At 37.7% G+C, this 24760-nt stretch overlaps 1 protein-coding gene across 11 annotated transcripts in view; it reads right to left on the bottom strand.

The window, feature by feature from the left end:
- Positions 1-24760, bottom strand: part of ARHGAP12 (Rho GTPase activating protein 12) — a 113671-nt gene that overhangs the window by 33696 nt on the left and 55215 nt on the right. For 3 of the 11 annotated variants that reach the window (XM_082452820.1, XM_082452823.1, XM_082452824.1), the window contains exons 4-7: positions 14270-14533; positions 8340-8480; positions 7156-7236; positions 808-933 (exon numbers count right to left, since the gene is read on the bottom strand). In XM_082452820.1, coding sequence (XP_082308946.1) covers positions 808-933; positions 7156-7236; positions 8340-8480; positions 14270-14533 — 612 coding nt within the window. The remainder of the gene's footprint in view (positions 1-807; positions 934-7155; positions 7237-8339; positions 8481-14269; positions 14534-24760) is intronic. The other 8 variants (XM_082452826.1, XM_082452828.1, XM_082452829.1 and 5 more) reach the window with 5 other exon arrangements.

The raw sequence follows: 24760 nt of genomic DNA, 5'->3' as shown, positions 1-24760 counted from the left end.
TTAGAAGTAGAAATTCAAAGTACTTGTCTGACTGACTGAGATAATTTAGAAAGGAATTTAAGACTGAAAGTACACAAACACAGAGAAATATGCCTCAGGAGAGTTCATCCTGTTTTCACTAACTACCTAAAAGTGCAGGAAACCTATTAATTATGTCCAAGGAGCAGCCTGGTGGTAAAATAACAGACAGTCCCCAGCGACAAATATTTTAGGTTTAGGGTGTTGCCACCGCCCTCAGATTTTAACATTAGTATGTCTGCTGTTCTACAAATTCGTACTAATTTCCTATTCTATCCCCAAAATGAAGCCACAATGTAAAGATGTAACTCACAGGGAAATTCAAAACTTCATGGCTTTTCCAATCTCATGTTTGCATCAAAATGCATTCCCTATTTGAAACAGAGAACATGACTTCTCAGAAGCACTTGTGCAAAGAGCACTTAGGGAAACAGGAGGAGCAGTGTTCCAATCTTCCCTGGGATGGGAAAGTTAGTTAAACATCTTTACCATTAAACCTCCTAGAGATTGAAGACAAACAATAATGGATATGTGACTTTAAAAAGAGATGATGAAAAACCACCTGTCACCTACTAGGCCCAAATGTATCACGAAACACATCGTTATGCCACATGTAAGTCAGTCCATTGTGCAAAAATCAAAAAACTTCAAAACCAAACCCCACTTGGGGACAAACTGATATGACATACAATAAAACAGTCATCACCAAGGTATGAGATTCAGCCGAGGAGAAAATACAGAATAAAGAACTTGGCAAAGTCCGCAGCAGATTTTCTCAGAAGGTCCTACCTTGTCATTGGTGTCCAGCACAATGGCGCTATGTCTCCACTTTGTTAACACTATTGGTTCTTGCAGCCGCCTGTCCAGACTCCTACTTTTAATAATTTCTCTTTGCTGCTGAGATGAGGCATTATACTAAAGAAAACAAATTATACCTCATAAATAACAGAAACAAAAGTGGAATCTAAACATGCTGGCTCCAAGTGACACAGGGTGTTAGGCAAAATTCACCATGTGACACTAACCTGAGTTTTCTCATCTTTGACCAGCACTGTGACACAATCAAGAAGATCAGAGATTTGGGTACTGGAGAGACCAAGTTAATGTTATCTTTGGCAAAACACTTAATCTCCACAAGGCTAAGTTTCATCAACTATAAAACAGATATAATAGAAATAGGGTTCTAAGGATTAAACAGTATAAAAAGTGCCAGATGTAGTAGCCCTGATAGGTTCTCAATAAATAGTAGTAGTTATAATTTATAAAATGAGGTCATTGGACAAATTAATTTTTTAAGGTTCCTTCTACTTCGAAAATCCACATGAATTCAATTTGTGGTTCAGGTTTTTTTAATGATGCTTTCATATACAACAGTATTCTCGCATTTAAAGGAGTTTTTGTTTTTACTTTTACTTTCCATATATAGGCCAAACACACTATTATCTGTTTCTCTGAAGTGGTAAAACATAACCAAGTCAAAAGGTGGAGATGGTACTAGTTCCAAACACCAATCCTGAACATATCAGTTGTGTACCAAGGATAAGTAATAACTACCAACTGAAAATGAAATATAAAATTAAGAACACATTATCAATAAGGTATTAGGTCTTGTGAGTGTCTGAAATGTCAAGTAGACCACCAGGCATAAACATTTGAGAAATGTGAGGTTTAAGAGTTATGCTGTTTTATGCAGGCAGTTTTAATAAATTATAAATAATAAATTATAATAAAATGACAAAAGAAAATTCGTCTACTTTTTAAGGGATACATTCTTCCCCTGAAACCAAAGGATACCTAATATCTACTTCTCTAAAAAGCCCAGTAAATCTTAAATTTTAATGACTCGTAATTTCAGTGAAATTATGTTTTATTATATGTTAGTTATACTACTAAATCTCAGTAATATATTATTATTTATATTGTTTTTAATATTTAAAAACCTTCCAACATCTTTCTCCATAATATGCCATTTTTTCACTTTCCAAAATGAGTCCAGACAGGTCCCCCAAACTGTTTCCAAAGCTGTTACTTTGTTTTTTACATTAAAAATTTGCCAAAGCCAGGCAATCACATATGGGTATATGTTTTTCGTTCACTGTTGCTTAACAAACTGCCATCTTAAAATTTGTCACAGAAGTTCACAAAGGGATCATTTCTAGAATGAACAAAGGCAAAGCTCAAAGGCTTCCCCCCAAAATATTCTGCACCATAAATCGCTAAGTGAAAAGAGACCGAGTTATTAAGCAGAGCTCCTTCCGGACAATCATCGTTAGCAATAATTAAAACGTGTAGTTGCGTGTAAGCTTGTGTATGAACTTTAATGGATACCTACCCTAGCTGTTGAGCTTTATAACTACAGTTGTTTAGAAATCCTTTCCAAGGGGCAAGAAAAATAATGTAAAATTAAACGGGGTAATATTCACAATTTAAAAGGTGCTGGTAATTTTATTAGGCAACAGTATGTTTATAAAAGCAAATAAAGCACCAATAAAATGTCATATAAAATCTCGTGTAGACAGAAGACAAAAATAAAGTGTCACATAATCAGAGAAAAGAAAAATAAGATGACACCACAGCTAAAATACACACACACACACGCACACACACACACGTCTAGTTAAACAAGATGGCTAAAACAACATTTTAGAAATCTTTTTAGAACACCTTTTCTCTTTTAAGAATTTTAATTGCGATTTTATTTGAATTATTTCAAACATACAAAAGAACAGCGACTATAATAAAAACCCACCACAAGCTTCAGCACATCTAACATAAAACAGGTACCTTTTTTTTTTTAAAGAAAAAAAATATTAGAGTCCTCTGAAGACATCTTCCAGATTCCATTCCTCTCCCTCCCTCCCCGACAGTACCATATAGTTCCGTGCTCACCATTCTCACACGCTTTACACTTTAGTACATGTGTATGTATCTATAAATACACAGTACCTGTAAGCTTTTAGATTTTATATAAATGGAATCATATCACATGCATCAATCTTCGACTTGCGTTTTCACTCAATACGTTTTTATTAAAACAAAAAAAAACCGCGTCCATATTGGTGAGTATGCAGCTCTAACTCATTTGTGTTTCACTTCTATGTAACACTACATTATACGCAGATACCACAATTTAACCATTCTGTTATAAATGGACATGTCCGAGGTGGTGGTACTAATTACACTTCTACCAGCAGAACATAATACTTTAGACTGCCCTACTTGGTACTGTTGAACTTATATGCATTTGTGTATATAAAATAAATGTATGTACATGTGCACAAATTTTTAAAATTCTATTAGAAGAGTGAAATGTTACCTCTTTTTCATTCTCTGATTACTTATAAATTTGAACATCTTTTCAAATACTTATTTCATGAATCTCCTCTTCTCTGTATTGCTTAGTCATATATTTTGCCTATTTTTGACTGGGTTCTCTCTTTCACTAGTGTGTACAGAAAGAACCAGGAGGCTCTTTATATATTTAGGCTTCTAAGGCTTCGTAAGCTATGTGAGTTGAATGTAGCTTTTCCAAGTCTGAAGCTCATCTCTTGCCTTTTGTGTATGGTATCTTTTGTATCAAAAGGTGTTCTGTTGAATTTTATGTAGTTATATCTGTCCATCTTTCCCTTTATAATTTTTCCTTATACAGTCTTGTTTAAGAAATCCTTCCCATTCTGAAGTCAAAGATATTCTTTGACATATCATTCTTTAGCCATTAAAGTTTTGCTTATTATGTTGACAACTGTCATCTACCTGGAATTGATTACTAGGTATGAAGTCAAGATCTATGTTTATTTCATTTCTTCATGTGAATAACCAATAATCTTCGCAACATTTATTGCACAGCTCATGCTTTATCTGTTGATTTGTGATGCCACATCTGAGATTCCTATTCTGTTCTGCTTGTCTATTTCTCTACACATGTGCCCACAACTTAATCACTACAGCAGGAACCCCATCCCTGCCCCCAGATTCTCCCTACTCAGGAATATTTTGGTTCTTCATAGACCTTTGTTTGCAAATAAAATTTAGCATCAGTTCAAAAAAAAAAAAAAAAGGTAGGGACGGCAACAGGAAATGGAAATACAGTGAATTTACAGATCAATGGGGACATTTATAAAATTAAGTGTCCCAACCCAAGGTCATAATGGTGTATTGCACCATTTCAGGTCAACTTTTATGTCCCTCAATTCTGCTCTGAAATTTTCTTCATTAAGATCTTATAAACCTTCTACAGGTGTATTCTTAGTTATGACTCTTCTTAGTGTTGCTGCTGCTTCTAATGTAAAAAAGATCTTTATTCCTATCACATTTTCAAATTGACTTTTTATTAGAGACATGGGTAGTTTTTAGGTTGATTTTAATACCATCACTCTTCAGTTTGCCGAATCTCCTGATTTTCTAATAATCAAAAGAACAACTGAATCTTTCAATTCATTTTTTTTTTCTTATTTTATTGTTGAATAGAAACACTGATGGGAAAGTTATAGTCTAGGTCCTAACTCTATTGGCAAAGCTTCTGTAATCGCACGATGAAGTATGAGATTTACTGTTGATTATATGATAAATAACCTTTAGCATGATGTAATATATCATTACATGTGAAGTGATCTTTTTGTAGAAACATATAGTTGGGTCATGGTTTTTTGTCATTTCTGAGAATCTTTTAACAGCTGTGTTTAAACCATTTACATTTAATGTAATTATTTATATGTTAGGATTTAAGTCTATTTTATTTGTTTTCTGTTCTGTTTATCATTCCTGTTTCTCCTTTCCTGCCTTCCTGTGGACTATCCTGAGGAGTTTTTAGTATTACAGTTTAATTTACCTATAGTTTCTTGAGTCTATCTCTTGTTACAGTTTTTTAGTGCTTGCTCTAGGGATTACAATGTACATACTTAATTTCTCACAGTCTACCAGTATCAGCATTTTACTATTTCAAGTGAAATGTGGAAACCTTACCAACAATTACATCACACTACTCTCCCCTCTTTATGATATAGTTGTTTTAAATATCATCTCCGCCTACAATGAATACTTCTTCAGAAATGTTATAATTTTTGTTTTAAAGGTCAAACATAATTTTTAAAACTCAGGACAAAACTCTCCTCAGATAGTCACCCTTCCCATTGTACTTTCTTCATTCTTAATGTTCCAAGTTATCTTCATTTATCATTTCTCTTCTGTTTTAAGGACTTCCTACAGCAATTCTTTGAGAACAAGACTGCTAGTAATATATCTCTTAGTTTACTTTCATCTGAAAATGTCTTCATTTCACCCTCATTCCTGAAGGATATTTTTGCTGGACGTACAATTATGGCTTGACAGGTTTTTTTTTAAGCATTTGTAAAATGTTACACCACTTCCTTCTGGCTTCATGGTTTCTGATAAGACATCCACTGCCATTCAAATCATTATTACCCTACAGGTACTGTGTTGTTTCATTGAGCTGCTTTCAAGATTTTTTTTTGGAGGAGGAAAAAGGGAAGTCTCTAATTTTCAGAAATTTGATTACAATGCATCTGGATGTGGATTTCTTTGAGTTTATCCTGTTTAGTATTTATTCAGCTTCTTGAATCTGCTGATTTGTCTTTTGCCACATTTGGGTGTTTTCAAACATTGTTTCTGCATATATTTTTCAGCCTCACACTCTTTCTCCACTTTTTCTTGATTTCTGATGAAATGAATGTTAGATCTTCTGTATTTTCCCACAGATCTCTGAGGCTCTGTTGATTTTCTTAAAATGTATTTACTCCTTCTGGGTCCAGGAGGCTAGCCTGGTGCATTCCTCTCATGGCAGTGGCAGAAGCGGAAGAGCAAGCCCTGGTGCACAAGCCCATTTCAATACCATGTTTGTGACACATTTGCTCATGTCCCACCAGTGAAAGCAAGTCACATGACTAGACTGGATTCAGTCATGGTAACAGCAGGACAATACGCCCCATCCACAGCGGGAGGCCACTACAAAGGTACACAGCAGATAGCACAGATACAGGAGTGGGTAAGGAATGGGTCCAATGCTGCAATCTGACACCACAGGTAATCTGGCTGTCTACCCTTTGATGGCTTTTAAGATTGTCTCCTCTACTGAACTTCCATAGATCCAGTAAAATCTGTCAACACGTGTATTTATTTTTCTCTCTTCTGGTCCGTATTGAGGGCGTATTTTCCAGTTAAAAATGCATGCCTTCCTTTAGTTTTAGAAAATTCCCAGAAATTATACTTTCCAATACTATTTCTCTACCATTTCCTCCATTTTCTTCTTCTAAAATTCCTGATATATGAATATAGGAAACTTTCCACCCATCTTCCATTTCTCCTAACCATGCTTTAATATTCGTTACCTTCCTGTCCCTCTGTCTATAGTTTACACTATCCACTGCACTTTATATTTCAATGATTTTTTTTCTATATCCATGTATCTTTATACTAATAATATTTTTCTTTAAACTGACTTACTCCAGGACAAAGAAAACTAAAGTCTATCTGGTAACTGACACTACAGATATGTCTACTTACACTTGTCTTCTAAAACATTAAAATAATGTACCAATTAAACTTTAAATGTTTGCTCAGATTTCACTTAAAATTATCTGAATACTAGTAGTGATAAGTATATGACCACTATGAAACCTACTGCTTTAGATAAACTCAGCCCTGGTACACTTAGCTAGAGAGAGCCAGTGAGACCCTAGATCTCATTGCCACAAGCTGCTGATGACTGACTCAATTACAACACACATCTACATACAAGAATAAACTTGAATACTGAGTTGCTTTTTTCTTTCTTTAAAAAAATAAATATAAGACCAACTTCATGTAGAAAACGCAATATATTCAAGGGAACTATTGGCATTATTGGCACTGAAGGGGACACTGTATCCAGGAACAATGAAAAACCGATTTCAAGTTAAACCAAAAGAATCTTTAAATAGGGATTATCAGTATTATATAGCTATAAGATAATGCACATCTTAGAAAAATTTAGCCAAAGGATTCTCGATGAATTCTGAAAAAACTAGTCTTGCTGCTTTTTAGACGTTGAATAAAAATTTAAAAGTGAATCTGCTGTAACCATTTTCAGATATTATTTCATCTACTATTTCTAAACAGAAATCCAGTGTTAACGTTTATTACCTTTGGCAACTCCCATTCTGACCGAGATCCATCTGCACTGTAGTAATATTGTCTACCTTGATCGTCAACATGCTTGAGCCACTATAAAGACAAAACAGGTGTTATGTTTTAAATGTACATAAAATTGAGTTTAAGCCTATACAACCAGAGATATTAGATGACATTCTTATGAATTTTATTCTACTTGCTCAAGACCACTGCAAAAGAAATGTAACAAACCTATACTAATAGACTTGCATTTTAAGTTTGTTAAAAATAAGTAAACTAGGGACTTCCCTGGTGGTGCAGTGGTTAGGAGTCCGCCTGCCAATGCAGGGTACACGGGTTCAAGCCCTGGTCCAGGAAGATCCCACATGCTGTGGAGCAACTAAGCCTGCACACCACAACTTACTGAGTCTGCGCTCTAGAGCCCATGTGCCACAACTACTGAGCCCATGTGTCACAACTACTGAGCCCATGTGTCACAACTACTGAAGACCGCACGCCTAGAGCCTGGGCTCCGCAACAAGAGAAGCCACCGCAATGAGAAGCCCGCACACTGCAACACAGAGTAGTCCGCGCTCACCGCAACTAGAGAAAGCCCGCACAGCAAGGAAGACCCAATGTAGCCAAAAATAATTAATTAATTAAAAAAAAAAAAAAGCATATCTCCATTTATTCCCAAGGGTCTTATTCTTTAAACTAGCACAACAACCCGTTACCTTCTCTGATGATAAACACATAAAATTTCAACATGCATTCTCAAACTAGTTAATTAATCATAAAATACTAGATTCATGGTTTTTGTTTTATGTAACTTGGTTACAAAAGAAAAAGGAGTGTAGGAAGTGAGGTGGTATGTCATAACAGCATGTTGAGAAAACTATTCCCAAAACACTATTCCCCAAGAAAAACACAAAGAAATATGTTTACTGAAGAAGTGTAAGCAGACTGACACTCAACGGGTCTACTCTTCAAAGGGTCTGTCTTAAACAGGTTGACACCACAAACATTACTGTAAACTGGAAGTAGTTTAAAACCATGAATAAGTAGTTACACTGAGTTTTCATATTGTCAGTTGACATGATTACAGAATTACAAGAAAATATTTTCATGAGTTTTAAAAATACTACTAAAGCTTCAGTACACAATGATTTTATGAGAGCAATCTGCCAAGAAAACTAGATGAGAGAAAAAGAAAGTACCTTTTCATTAGTACAGTCACTGGTATACAAGGTGTGCCCACGTTCATCCAACTCTTCTGACCAACCCCTTGGAGGAGAACCATACTGACTATCTGACTGGCTGTAACACATGCTGTGGTAGTTTTCTTCTGATGAAAGAAGCTATCAATAGTCAGAAACATAAGGATTTTTCTTCTTTGAACATATATATATATATATATATATATATATATATATATATATATATGCAGCAGTTGAAAATCTAAGCAATTGACTTTATTTGGTTATACATACTAATATATCTTGAATATATTTAAATATTTAGTTTTCTAAGCAAATCGTTTAGTCTTTTTAATGGTACACTGTAAGTGGTAAGGTGAAATTAGTAAGTTATTTTATCGCATTAATGCAAGCCTAGAAAAATTTACTATAATGAAATTGAGGACAATGCTTTCAGACTGAGAGATAAAATGCTGCCTTCTATTTAATGCTGCTTTTGAACTGAAATCAGGTTAAAAAATGACAGGGGTGCGTGTGTGTGTGTGTGTGTGTACACACATCTATGTGTAAGCAAAGCAGGAGGTGAGGGCACTTCATTAGACTGAGATTCTTGAAACTTCTCACCTATTTATTGCAAGTTCCTAGCCAAATGCCCCGCAAAAAGTGCTCAATAAATATATCTTGAACTATTTTTTTAAAGCGTGTGGGATGGAGATGGGGGGAGAAAAGACACTAGCTTTGTAACACTCTATTTTATGTTCTAATTTACTGTCAAGTTTTCTTAACTCACTCAACCAAATGCTTCTTAAAACTATTCAAAACTACACTTTGAAAGGAGAAAAAATAATATTGAGAAAATACAAACACAATACAGAAAGATTTAAAAATTCAGTATGTAATATTTACTAGGCTAACTCTAATGTGCAAATGACCCTTCCAGGGTCACGTTCAGGTAAAATAGCTTCTACAATTAAATCTACTCAATCAGACTGGATTTTCTACCATAATTTGGTCTGAAACACTAAGATGTGTAGATTCTCAATGCTGTAGAGGTAACATACGTAAACATCCTAATGTTAGTAATATGTTCACAAAAACTGACATAGACAACTTAACAGAAGCCTTGTGTAGAGTGAGCTATATATGTTTTGTAACAGTAATGTTTTTAAAAAATGAAACACCTAACTCAAAAATCAGGATTTATTTTAATTTAATTGAGACTACTTAAAATGTAAGCTCATATAGGAGAGGTACAATAAAATCTTTTAGAAACAGAATAAAAGAAGGCAATCTGTACAGGAAAATATTATTCAACCATCAAAAAAAAAAGAAGGAGGGCTTCCCTGGTGGTGCAGTGGTTAAGAATCCGCCTGCCAATGCAGGGGACACGGGTTCGATCCCTGGTCCGGGAAGATCCCACATGCCGTGGAACAACTGAGCCCATGCGCCACAACTACTGAGCCTGTGCTCTAGAGCCCACGAGCCACAACTACTGAAGCCCGCGTGCCTAGAGCCCATGCTCCACAACAAGAGAAGCCACTGCAATGAGAAGCCCGTGCACCGCAACGAAGAGTAGCCCCTGCTCCCCGCAACTAGAGAAGGCCCGCGTGCGGCAAAGAAGACCCAACGTAGACAAATAAATAAATAAATAAATAAATTTATTTTAAAAAAAGAAGAAGAAGAAGAATCCAGAAAGGTAAGTAGAATAAAAAAGCAGCTTCCTCCTTGAAGGCATTTGCCAAATCCTGAACTAGAACATTAGTTTTCAAGGCCATGCAGAAGTGCTGGGGAACAGGACTTGGAACAACCTAACGCAGTGAGTCCCACAATGAAGAAAGGGGACCCCAAAGAATTATACCTGCAGTTTATGGGGTGAACCAGAGACAAATCTTGGCCCTTTATTCCAGGCTAGGAAAATCACGGGACTAATCAGGGGAAACTGGGGGAGAACGCAACAAGCCACTCTTCACGCAACCCAAAATCACTGCTACCTAGGTGGCCTGTGAAAACGCAAACTGAAAATTTAGTTTCAAATGTTCACAGCATACGAGTTTCCTCAGGCACCTGGCAGAAACAAAAGCAAGTCCTCTCTGAAGGAACAAACTTTCAACCCTAGCATTAAACTTGCTATATATGAATTTCCAACAACTATAATCTCACATTAAAACACACACACACACACGATGTAAAACAAACACCAGGAGTGAGAGTCAGTAGAAAAACAGCATATTCAGACTCTTAAAGACTATACACTGAAATTATCAAAAATAAAGTAGAAAATAAGACTTAAGAAAGATATGACAAATGAATGCAATATATGATCCTTCACTGGATCCTTCACTGCAGGAAAAAAACTATAAAGGATATGAGTTGACAAGTGGGAAACACGAACATTACCTTTGTATTAAATAATATATTAATATTAAATTTCTTGGGTGTGATAATGTATTTTTCACACACACACAAAAAGATTTTGCTGGAAAAAGTCCCTATACTTAGAGAATAAAATATGATGTTGTCTGGTCCAAATGATTCAGAAAAAAAAAAATTACTGCAGAGTTAGAAGGGTAAAAGGAGGGAGAAAGTAATAAGGCAAATGTGGTAAAGTGTTAACAACTTGTAAATCCAGATGAAGGGTACCTGGCAGCTCACTATACTATTCTTTCTACTTTTTTTGTATGTTTCAAACTTCTCAAAATAATAAGATGGGGAAGCTCCCCCAAACAAATTAAAAATAACACATTTTTTAAATTCAAGGGTTGGTTTAATATCAAACAAACATACATGATGAAGAGAAAAACAGTAAACAGGAGCTTGACTTGGAAATGACTGGGAACAAGCAGAGAGAGACACAGCAATAAAATGTTAAAGTATAAGGGAAATCAAGAGACATGATAAACGGAGTAAGCAAATTAATCGTTCATCTAATCAAAGTCCCAAAACAAGAGGAAAGAGAAAATGGGACAGGAGCTGTATATAGACAATGCCTAAGAGTTTTTCCAGAACTAATCAAAGATGGAACGCCTCAAATTTGGGATTCCCAACAAAGCCCCGGAAGGAAATAAAAAAGATAACTTCACCTAATCACATCATAGTGAAATTACAGACACGAGATCCTCAAAGCCACCGCAAGAAGAGACCTACAAGTTGAATCTTCCACATCAACAATGGAAGCCAGAAAACATGAGAATAAAGTCTTCAACGAAAAAGGGAAAAATAAAAAGCAATCAGCTTAGAACTGTGTACCAGGCAAAGATATTCTTGAAAAATAAGGATGAAAAATAAATTTGCAGGCAAATGAAAACTAAGATTCTATCACTAACAGAGGCTCACTAAGGAAATTTAAAAGTAGGTACTTAAGACAGTATAAAGTTATCCAAGATAACCTAATTTGCCTAAGAAATGTGAAAAAAGAAAGTGGTACGTATGAGGATAAATTTTAAGAGTCACCATGTAGAACAAGTAGTAAGGGAGCTAAAAAACAGAAATAAAATAAACAACGATAGCACCACTGCACGTATAGTTCTTGTACGGTTTCAAGGAGCAAGAAGATGCTGATTAACCGCAGACTTTGATAAGTACGCCAGTTACAACTTCTAAGGCGGCGTTTCTCATCAGCAGCACCGTGGACAGTTAGGGCCAGGTTGTTCCTCACGGTAGGAGCTGTCTTGTGAATCACAGGATGCTCAACAGCTTCTCTGGCCTCTACCCACGAGATGCCAGTAGCCCTCGCTGAGTTGTGACAACCCAAAATATCCCCAGACGTTGCCTAGGTGCCCCCCGGAGACAACACTGCCCCACGTGAGAACCACTGTTCTAGGGCAACCACTGAAATGACAAGCTTCTGAGTTCGGATGAGAGGGCGAGCACCTGCCCCCTCTCAAACCCTACTAAAATAAAAGTATCGAAACAAGCCTAGAAAGACCCGAACCGTCAAGAACAGGGAGAACACAAGGAGACACAACAGCCACAAAACTCTGGAGGCTGAGAAGCAGAGGAACAAACACCTAAATTATCCGCAAAGAAAGCAGAATCTAAACTGGTCGGGGGGGTGGGCGCCCAGGAGGGAAGATGAAATCCAACAGGTCTGCGGAGCGAAATCTTCAAATGGCCCAGGAACTGACAGTATTAGGTCCTCCTGGAACCGCGGGTACTGAACTGAGGGCTGAAATCGCCAGACTCCCCTTCCTCATGCCTGGCCACTAGGTGTGCACCCCTCCCTCATTCCAGCCCAAGTGTAGGGTTTTACTCCCTCTCAAGAGGGATGCTGAGTTGGAAGAAAACAGGCACGGCTGGGATGCAGGTACCAAACAGAAAGCGGGGAGACTAAGGAACTACGTGCAAACTAAACGCCGGGTACCAAGACCCAGGCGGCCCTTACTGTCCAGGCGTGAAGACTTCTGCAGAGACGGGCCAGTCTGAAAGGGAAGACCGAATGGCTCCAACCCTGGAGACGCCCCACACGCAGCCAACTGAGATCGCCGTAAGGTCAAGTTCAAGATGCCTTGCAACTGTGAGAAAAACTTATTTCCAACCTAGACTTCTTCACTCAGGCCAACTATCGATTAAATAGGAGGGCAGAATACAGACTTCTTCACACACAAAGTCTCAGTGTTGCCTCCCATGCACAACCTTTCTCAAGAAGTTACTGGAAGATATGCTCCAGCCACTCTGGAAATACCTATTTTACACAATACCTGCAGAGAGTGAGTGGTGTGAGCTCAGACTCTGACATACTAATCACTCCCATCTAGTCACTGAAATAGAAAGCTAAGAAGGGTTGTTAAAGTTCCCATGTATACTTCAAATCTCTTTAAATTATTGTACAATTTGGCCCTTACCCTAAATTTTCCAAATTATAAGATTTTACTTTGATACACAGGACAACTTATTTTCAAATCTTTCTGGACACACAAATTCAAATAACTTTCCTAACATCTTCCTATTATAGTAACACATGAACAATTTCTCACTGTCCTCCACCTCATTCTTGAACACTAAAATGCAAGTTACCACCAAAGCAAAGCTATAAATATACAACTGAAAAACGGGATAAGACGAGGGGTCATTAACTATAAGAAGCTTTCAGATTCTGCTAGATACAGGATGTGTTACCTGACTTCTCCAGCTCCTACCTAACTGGAGTTCTGTTCTTACTGTGCAAGCCAGCCGCTCTCTCTAAGAGCAGGTGTCCTGTGCGGGTGCGGGGGCCGCCGTCTACCAAACAGCAGGATTCAACTCCACTCTATCCACCCTACCCAAGCTTCTCCTGCACATCTGAACAGTCCCAAGGACTCTCTCCAGGCCTCGGAGATAAGTGTTTCTCAAAACCCCGCTGGCCAATTCACCGCACCACCCTCTGAGCGGTGGGAGGGGGGTGAGACCAAGGCAGGTGGGGAGACAGCATGGACACGTGTTAGAGAAAATAACGATACAGAGTGAACTGTCAGACTTCGAGGGTGGTCCGTTCACAGCAAAGGAATTACACTTATTTCCCCTACATAGAAATAAAAAGTGATCTTGTATCTCTAACAAAAACTGACAAGTATCTTGCTAGCCCCACCAAACCATAAAGAAAAGTGTCAATTAAATAACTTTGTTTTTATTTGTTTGGCTAAATCATATCACATATCTTCTCTCCTTTTTCTAAAAGATGTCACTCCTTGGGCAATAACAATGATTGAATTAGTATCTTCTAGCGCATGAAGGAAACTACTGGCTCTAGGCAACATTAACCCAGTTAATTCCGGAACTAGTAAGCATGCTACAAGGCTAGCCGCTGTCCACTAGTTAGAGATTAGGAAGCAACAAGCAGTAATATAATAAAACGTGGGGAAAAGATTTAGTATCTTAGAGATTTCAAGGGTTAGAAGCAAATCTATTCACTTCTTTGAGGAACAAGAAGAGAAAAAGCTTGGTAACTCACTGGTTGACCCCCTAACTCCTCATACCTCTTGATCTCCTGGACTCTGGGAATCTCCTTTGCTTATGTTTGTATCTCGAGTCCAACGAGGGGGTTTCCAAGTTCTTTCCTGTGTTCCTCTGTTATAGTAATAACAACGCCCTGAACTATCTTTATGAGTTTCCCATTCTCCATTAATCTGAACTGCTGGGCTTCCAGGGATCGGGGGGAGAGCCGACTGGGATATTTTCAGTTCTTGCAGGTTAGCGTAGACAGGAGAATCTGGCCGCCCTTGATTTGGAGGTGTTGTCGCCTGTGAAAAATGTGAAATATCCATGTTTAAACTGGCATAACGCTTATAATTAAACATGAGATTTATAAACATAAATACTAATTCATTTTAAAACATATATACAGGTGTATATATTCTTTTTAAGGAAATAAGAATTTAACAGTTTTAATATTCATAGTTTGAAAAAAACATAAGCTTTAAAGAGAATCCAAAGTGTGCTTGGGCTTCCCTGGTGGCGCAGTGGTTGAGAATCTGCCTGCCAATGCAGGGGACACGGGTTCGAGCCCTAGTCCAGGAAGATCCCACAGGCCGCAGAGCAACTAAGCCCGTGCGCCACAACTACTGAGCCTGCGCCCTAGAGCCCACGAGCCACAACTACTGAGCCCACGAGCCACAACTACTGAAGCCCGCAGGCCTAGAGCCCGGGCTCCGCAACAAGAGAAGCCACCGCAATGAGAAGCCCACGCACCACAACGAAGAGTAGCCCCCGCTCGCCGCAACTAGAGAAAGCCCGTGCGCAGCAACGAAGACCCAACGCAGCCAAAAATAAATTAATTAATTAATTAATTTTTTTTTTAAGTGTGCTTAATTACTTCCCCTCACCCTGAAAGAATACTCAACTAGAAGTCAGGAGCTGTGGGTTCCAGTTCAAGATCTGGCCTAACAAGTTGTAAGACAACAGAAAAGATCCTTCATCTCTCTGAAACTGAACTATTTAATCTCTGTAAGTGAAGAAACTGGATTAAACCATGTAGGTCCCCATAGGCTCTAAAATTCTATGATTTTAGGCAATTTTTAAAATATAAAAAGCTTACATATGGGTAACTCAGCATTTATTCAGAAAACTGTCAAAAGAAAGATTTCATATCCTAAGCTCTAATATTAAATCAAGACTATAAGTAAAAGACAAAGGAGATACTTCAGCTAAGAATTTACCACATACTACTTCTCAGCTATAATTTCTCAGTAGCCATAAACAAATCTTTACTCTCTTCCTAGTCTACTTATTTGTGAATTTCCTAAGACTGGAAAACCAATTAGTAGTAACTCTGATTTACATGCTTATTCAGTCTCAACCTTCAGTTTTACTTTTTATTTTTAAATGTCTCACTAGATGTCAGTCAAGAGCAGAATACTCTTCATACACTTTGCAGAAGGACACTGTAAACCGTATTAAGTTAGAATTAGAACTACTGAAAGAAAAAGTACGCCTTTTTAATACTGTGTGTTTGTATCTGTGTATACATCTTTCCTTTTACAAGAGGGTTTCTCAACCTCAGCACCACTAACATTTGGGAGGAGGTCATTCTTTTTGCGGGAGGCTATCCTGGGCGTTGTAGAATGTTCACTAGCATCTCCAGCCGCCACCCACTAGATGACAGTGGCTTCCCCTCACTGTGACAATTAGAGTCTCCAGACACTGCCAAATGTCTCATGGTGACAAACTGCCCCTGGTTGAGAACCTTTGCCATATTAGTCCTAGAATTATTCAGATGTTCAATTACTTCTATAATATACCGTTTTATGAACACTTGAAAACACTGAATTAAAAAAGGGAAGATAGAATGCCCAGAGATAAACCCACGCACATATGGTCACCTTATCTTTGATAAGGGAGGCAAGCATATACAGTGGAGAAAAGACAGCTTCTTCAATAAGTGGTGCTGGGAAAATTGGACAGATATATGTAAAAGTATGAAATTAGAACACTCCCTGACACCATGCACAAAAATAAACTCAAAATGGATTAAAGACCTAAGTGTAAGGCCAGACACTATCAAACTCTTAGAGGAAAACATAGGCAGAACACTCTATGACATACATCACAGCAAGATTCTTTTTGACCCAGCTCCTAGAGAAATGGAAATAAGAACACAAATAAACAAATGGGACCTAATGAAACTTAAAAGCTTTTTGCACAGCAAAGGAAACCATAATCAAGACCAAAAGACAACCCTCAGAATGGGAGAAAATATTTGCAAATGAAGCAACTGACAAAGGATTAATCTCCAAGATTTACAAGCAGCTCATGCAGCTCAATAACAAAAAAACAAACAACCCAATCCAAAAATGGGCGGAAGACCTAAATAGACATTTCTCCAAAGAAGATATACAGATTGCCAACAGACACATGAAAGAGTGCTCAACATCATTAATCATTAGAGAAATGCAAATCAAAACTACAATGAGATATCATCTCACACCGGTCAGAATGGCCATCATCAAAAAATCTAAAAACAATAAATGCTGGAGAGGGTGTGGAGGAAAGGGAACACTCTTTCACTGTTGGTGGGAATGTAAATTGATACAGCCACTATGGAGAACAGTATGGAGGTTCATTAAAAAACTACAAATAGAACTACCATACGACCCAGCAATCCCCCTACTGGGCATATACCCTGAGAAAACCATAGTTCAAAAAGAGTCATGTACCAAAATGTTCATTGCAGCTCTATTTACAACAGCCAGGACATGGAAGCAACCTAAATGTCCATCGACAGATGAATGGATAAAGAAGATGTGGCACATATATACAATGGAATATTACTCAGCCATAAAAAGAAATGAAATGGAGGTATTTGTAATGAGGTGGATGGAGTTAGAGTCTGTCATACAGAGTGAAGTAAGTCAGAAAGAGAAAAACAAATACAGTATGCTAACACATATATATGGAATCTAAGGAAAAAAAAAAAAGCCATGAAGAACCTAGTGGCAAGACGGGAATAAAGACACAGACCTACTAGAGAATGGACTTGAGGATATGGGGAGGGGGAGGGGTGAGATGTGACAGGGTGAGAGAGTGTCATGGACATATATACACTACCAAATGTAAAATAGATAGCTAGTGGGAAGCAGCCGCATAGCACAGGGAGATCAGCTCGGTGCTTTGTGACCACCTAGAGGGGTGGGATGGGGAGGGTGGGAGGGAGGGAGATGCAAGAGGGAAGAGATATGGGAACATATGTATATGTATAACTGATTCACTTTGTTATAAAGCAGAAACTAACACACCACTGTAAAGCAATTATACTTCAAAAAAGATGTTTAAAAAAAAAAGGGAAATGTGGGCCATCATCAAAAAATCTACAAACAATAAATGCTGGAGAGGGTGTGGAGAAAAGGGAACCCTCCTACACTGTTGGTGGGAATGTGAACTGGTTCAGCCACTACAGAGAACAGTATGGAGGTTCCTTAAAAAGCTAAAAATAGAGTAACCATATGACCCAGCAATCCCACTCCTGCGCATATACCCAGACAAAACTATAATTCAAAAAGATACATGCACCTCTATGTTTACAGCAGCACTATTCACAATAGCCAAGACATGGAAACAACCTAAATTCAGCAGAGGAATGGATAAAGAAGATGCGGTACATATACACAATGGAATATCACTCAGCCATGAAAAAGAATGAAATAATGCCACCTGCAGTGACATGGATGGCCCTAGAGATTGCCGTACTGAGTGAAGTAAGTCAGAGAAAGACAAATATCATATGATATTGCTTATATGTGTAATCTAAAAAAATGGTACAAATAAACTTATTTACAAAACTGAAATGGAGTCAAAGATGTAGAAAGCAAACTTTTGGTTACCAAGGGGGAAGAGGGAGGGAGGGATAAATTGAGAGACTGGGATTGACACAGACACACTACTAGATATAAAATAGATAACTAATAAGAACCTATTGCATAGCATAGGGAACTCTACTCAATACTCTGTAATGACCTATATGGGAAAAGAATCTAAAATTAAAGAGTGGATATATGTATATGTATAACTGAGTCACTCTGCTGTACAGCAGAAACTAACACAACACTGTAAATCAACTATACTCTAATAAAAATTTTATAAAAGGGAAATGTAGATGGATACACTGAATCAGTTTTACTGAAATTAAAGTACTTTAACTTCTAAAATATTATTTGCCTATAAATTAAATTATAATGAATCTAAATCACAGAATAAGCTTTACAAAAGAAAACAGTAGGGGCTTCCCTGGTGGCTCAGTGGTTAAGAATCTGCCTGCCAATGCAGGGGACACAGGTTCGAGCCCTGGTCCAGGAAGATCCCATATGCTGCGGAGCAACTAAGCCCATGCGCCACAACTACTGAGCCTGCGCTCTAGAGCCCGCGAGCCACAACTACTGAGCCCATGAGCCACAACTACTGAAGCCCGTAGGCCTAGAGCCCGTGCTCCGCAACAAGAGAAGCCACTGCAATGAGAAGCCCGTGCACTGCAACGAAGAGTAGCCCCCGCTCGCCGCAACTAGAGGAAGCCCGCGTGCAGCAACAAAGACCCAACGCAGCCAAAAATAGAAAAATAAAAATGAAAGAAAATAGTAAAACTAACCCGACACCTGAATACATTTATAAAACGGTTACCTTTGGTCTTTTTAAACATGGTAATTATGCAAATATTGTACTCAGTGATACAAATTAGACCATTTTCCTATAAATGTTAGCTTTGAATTTAGACTATCACCAAAGAGCATTTTTCTATGAAGAAAGTCTATCCATGAAGACAGATTTCCATGTGTTTCTCTTCCAGACTAATTCCAGATCCTGATGACTTAGCTGGATAACAGTGCTTCTCTGACTAAAACCAACTCTGTTAATATAACAAGCAATTCTATATAGTAAATCATTTCCCAGGACCTTATCTAGAAAATTCAACAAGTGTTAAAGTTCTTTGCTCCTGATACTTCACTAGACTTGGGGAAATAAAGACGCCAAGAAACAGCAACTTTCTAAACAATGTTAGAGACACATTGTACTACAGCTTTAAGAAATAACTCATTCCTGTTGTTTAAACAATTCAAATTTAAACAGTTTTCCCCAATTTAAAAAAACTGAAATGCCTTAACAAAGTTTATAAGGCTAGCATAATTCTGAAACAAAAGCAGAGAATTAAATGAAAGAAAAGTACAAACCAATCTCACTTATAAATATAAATGAAAATATACTAAATAAAACATTAGCACTCAAATCTAGCACTGCATTAAATAAATCAGGAAAAAGCAGAAATATTAAGGGAGTCCGTCTTCTGGAATCTCTTACTGTAATTCTTTACATTAACAGATTAACTTGATCATCTCCACAGACACCAGCAAAGCTACTGATAAAATTCAACATGGATTCAGGATAAAACTCTTAGCAAGTGAGGAACAGGTGATGCCTCCTTAATTTGATTTTTTAAATTATTATTCAAAATAAACATCATACTCAGCAAGACACTGAGAGAAGCATTTTCATTAAAGTCAAGAATAATTCCAGGGGGAGTTCCCTGGCAGTCCAGTGGTTAGGACTTGGCGCTTCCACTGCAGGGGGCCTGGGTTCAATCCCTGGTCAGGGAACTAAGATCCTGCCAGCCACGCAGCGCAGCCAAAAGAAGAAAAATCCCAGCATGCCAAGTACCATGGCTTTTATTCAACAAATGTACAATACTAAGATATGAAATGTACTGAGACATGAAAAATGAGTTAACTCATAAATACCCAGTAGGAAAACAACCCTGATATTTGTCACTGACATAATGAATATTTGAAAACCTAAGTCCATGAAAACTACTAAGAAGTTTAATAAGTTGGCCAGATAAAAAGATCATTTAAAATCAGTTTCTGATACATGAGCAATGACAAGTTAGAAACTGTAACAGAATTTTAAAAATCTCATTCACACTAAGAATTGTTAAAACACAGTTAATAAGCTTAACAAAAAGCTTTAAAAAAAAATAAGCTTAAAAAAAAAATGAGGAGTACTTCTAGATAAACTGTTGTTCCTTAATTTTGTAAATGTGTTCCTTCTCAAAAAATTAATCTATAAATTCTACAAATTCAATGCAATGTTTGGCACACAGTATAGTTAGTTCACAGCCTTGCGTACAGGAGCACTGAAGGAAATTTGTTGAATGAACAAACAAGTGAACAAAAGAATGCAAACATATATACCCAAGTAAAAGCAAAACTGAAGGACTTGGAAACGGTTACACGTGATAAAGAGAGGAAACTAGGAATCATCCACACTTCTAGCTTGGGAACAAGGATGGACAACTGTGTCACCATTTAAGACAGGACTAAAAGTGGACTAAGCGTCAAACACGCAGCGGTGCTAAGGTTACAAATACGATTAAAAATTAGTCTTGTCTTCCAGGACCTCATAATGTAGTAAAAGAACGTGAAACAAAGGTCATTTAAATGCATAACAGACCTCATGCTAGAGCTACACATGGGACAGTGTAGGAGCAAAATCAAAGAGACTTGGAACCAAGGGAATAAGCCTCAGAAATGAATACATCAGAATTAGCCAGGTCAAAGCAGGGGACACAGGAGGCAGAAGAACAAACGTCTGAAAAAAAAGCACGGTGCACTCAGGGAAGGATGCCGGCTCAGAGGGCAGGTGAGAGGAGAGGCACGGGAAAGATGTAAAGAGAAGCAAATGCCAGAACAAGGAGAGTTTGTGTGTCATGTTCAACAGCAGACGTTATACCCAGCAGCATTTAGGGAATAACTGGAGAAGTTAAGCCAGGAGGTACATTCTGAGTCAAAATTTTGAAATACTGCAGATTTTAGATGAACACAATTAGATGCAGCGATCAGTTAGGAGGTCGGTACAGACAGAAGACGAGAGAGGCAACAGGACAAGAGGAGTAGGAACAGAGAAGCAGGGCCAGATGCGAGAAACAATTAGAAAGTTATGTTAGCATGCAGATTGTATGTCTGTTTATGTGAAGCATGTTTTTTGGTGTGTGTGTGTTTAACCATGGGTTAGATAATGTCAAGATGAAGAACAGGATGAAGAGAGGAACACAGAGGAGTTCCACTTAGATTGTAGTAGGTTGGAACTCCTTTTCAAGTCCAGGTGGAAATGCTCAGACTGCCAGGTACCCAGATTGGGAGCTCAGTATAGAATCAGCGCTAAAAACATAAAAGCCATCAGCACACTGGTGGGGCCAGACCTTAAGAGGGCGCACAGAGGGAGAGGGGACAGGCCCCTGGGGAGCACCACGCAGCTGCGTTACGAGGTAAAGTGAGGACACAGGCATGAAGTTAGCCTGGGGTCTGGCACCGTGACCTCGGGCGGTGTTACTACAACTACTGATGCAATGAATATAATTAAGGTACTAAGCAAAGTAAGAGGATCCAGTAAAGGAAACAAAGTCGGAAGTAGACGGCCTGACAGGAAAAGATGGTATTTAAAAGTCAAGGAGAAGGAAAATTTCAAAACAAGGGGAACTTGTTTCACTCTGAAGACTTCAATACGAGAGCCGTGAAACAACCACTAGATTCAGGAGTTAAGAAGACATGAGGGGGCTTCCCTGGTGGCGCAGTGGTTAAGAATCCGCCTGCCAATGCCGGGGACACGGGTTCGAGCCCTGGTCCAGGAAGATCCCACATGCCACGGAGCAACTAAGCCCGCGAGCCACATGCACTCTAGAGCCCATGAGCCACGACTACTGAAGCCTGCGCGCCTAGAGCCCGTGCTCCGCAACAAGAGAAGCCACTGCAATGAGAAGCCCGCGCACCGCAACGAAGAGCAGCCCCTGCTCGCTGCAACTAGAGAAAGCCCGCACACAGCAACAAAGACCCAACACAGCCAAAAATAAATTAATTAATTTTAAAAAAAAGAAGAGGTTTACTGATGGTGGATGAATGGTAAAACTTTAATATTTCACGCTCTTACCACTAAATTTTTGGACAGATGTTCATTTGAAATGTTGCTCATTTGCTGTTACAAACAGCTTCTAGTAGAAATAAGAACTTTGTTTTCTTAATAAATTAACTCCAAACTTATGATCAGCTTAAACCTTCAATTTCCAAAATGTGCAGAAAGAGAACAGAAAAGGACTCAGTATTTTTAATATTCTGATCTGTGGCAAAAAGACACTGTCCCTGTTAATTATCAACTACTCAAACCACTGAGAAAAATTCAAGGGAATGACCACTGATTGATCACTAACAAGTTTCTTCAAGAACTCTTGAAAACTTAAACTCTTGGTAGAAAAAATACTTAGTATAAAATATCAAACTTATTTTTACATACACCCAAAACATGTATTAACCACAACAAAGGATGTTTACATAATTATATACCATTTTGTCTAGTGAACCAAAACTATGGGTTTTTTTTAAATGAACACAATGCTGGTGAAGATGAATGTTAACTCTAGTTTACTGCTGGTAACTTTAACTAGATGAACCCTTTTGGAAAACAGTTTGACAGTATGTTTCAAAAGCTTTTAAAAATATTTTTAGGGGAAAGGGGAGAAAAAAATTGTATACATAGAAAAAAATTTTCCCACAAAGATGTTCATTTCAATGTTATTTATCAGAAAGAAATTAGCAACAATCTAAACATCCAACAACAGAATAGTTAAGTAAATAATGATCTAATATATAAGGCAATACTATAAAAGCAATGAAATGTTAACAGTTTCTTAACATGATAAAAAAAATTGAGGTTAATGAGAAAAGCAAAATATAAAAGTGCATCGAACTTCCAACTTAAAATGTTAAAGTGTGAAGAAAAACAAGCTAAAACATTATGAGTACCTAGCAAGGTTTTCACTCAGATCTAATGGAGAGATCAAAAGTTTCACAGATAAGTAAAAGCTAAGAGTTCAGCACCACCAAACCAGCTTTACAAGAAATGTTAAACGGACTTCTCTAAGAGAAAAAGGCCACAACTAGAAACACAAAGATTATGAAAGGTAAAGGCAAATACACAGTAAAGGTAGTAAATCAACCACATATAAAGCTAGTAGGAAGGTTAAAAGACAAAAGTAGTAAAATCATCTTATCCACAGTAAGTAATTAAGTGATACAAAAAACGAAAAGGTGTACAATACGATGTCAAAAACAGTAAACCTGGGGGGGAGGGGAGTAAAAGAGCAGGGTTGTTAAAATTCGTTGGAACTTAAGAGATCAGCAACTTAAGATAATCGTAGATAGATAGATAGATAGATAGATAGATAGATAGATAGATAGATAGATAGATAGATAGATATAAACCTCGTGGTAACCACAAACCGAAAATCTGTAATAGATACACACAAAAAAGAGAAAGAAATCCAAACACAGCAATAAACATAGTCAGGAAGTCACACAAGGGAAGAGAAGATAGAAATACTGAGTCACTATGTTGTGTAACAGGACCTAACATAGTGTTGTAGGTCAATTATACTTCAAAAACAAACAAATAAACAAACTCATTGAAAAAGAGATCAGATTTGTGGTTGCCAGAGGTGGTTCTTGGATGAAGGTGATCAAAAGGTATATAAGATAAAGAAGTACTAGGGAAAAAAAAAAAAAAAAAGAAGTACTAGGAGTGCAATGTACAGCATGATAAATATAATTAACGCTGCTGTGTTATATATGAAAGTTGTTAAGAAAGTCAACTCTAAGAGTTCTCATCCCAAAAAGAAAATTTTTTCTATTTTTAAATTTTGTATCTATATGAGAAGATGGATGTTCACTAAACTTACTGAGATAATCACCTCATGATGTATGTAAACCAAATCATTATAATGTACACCTTAAACTTACACAGTGCTGTATGGCAATTATATCTCATTAAAACCGGAAGAAAAAATTTTTTAATTAAAATTTAAAAATTTTTAAATCCGTTCTCTCGGGAATTCCCTGGTGGTCCAGGGGTTAGGACTTGGCGTTTTCACTACTGAGAGCTCGGGTTCAATCCCTGGTCGGGGAACTAAGATCCCCAAAGCCACTCGGCATGGCCAAAAATTAAAAAAATTAGTTTTCTCTGCATAATGCAATTATATTTTTTTCTATGTGCTTTATTACCCAATTTCACCACAATGAGAATTATTACCCGTAGAGTTTGATTAGGACAAGAGTCTGGGGCATTCGTCTAGTCTACTGGACTCATAAAGTGACAGCAATAGTATTAACACTACACAAACTAGTGTTTCTTACGGGATGGTCAGTGGGTCATCCATAGCAGACTCCTCTAGGGGTGCTGATTAAAAGTCTTGTTACTGGGGGTGGAGAGTAACGGGGGTGGGAGTCAAGAATCTGTATTTTTAAGTACCCTATGTGATCTTTATGTATACTATTATTCAGAAGATACTCAATCTTTCTGAATGGACTTAGGGCAAACCGGGCCCCTGGTCCAATATACTTGTATTATAAAAAAACATAAAAAACTTAAAGACGATTCTTAAGTCCATACCACCAGCTTCTTACTCTGCAGATAATTCAAAGGAAGAAGTCTTAAAAGAATAA

Source organism: Balaenoptera physalus, assembly GCF_965194825.1.
Source record: "Balaenoptera physalus genome assembly, chromosome: 2".
Lineage (NCBI taxonomy): Eukaryota > Metazoa > Chordata > Mammalia > Artiodactyla > Balaenopteridae > Balaenoptera > Balaenoptera physalus.
This window is presented reverse-complemented; position numbering and strand designations above follow the sequence as displayed.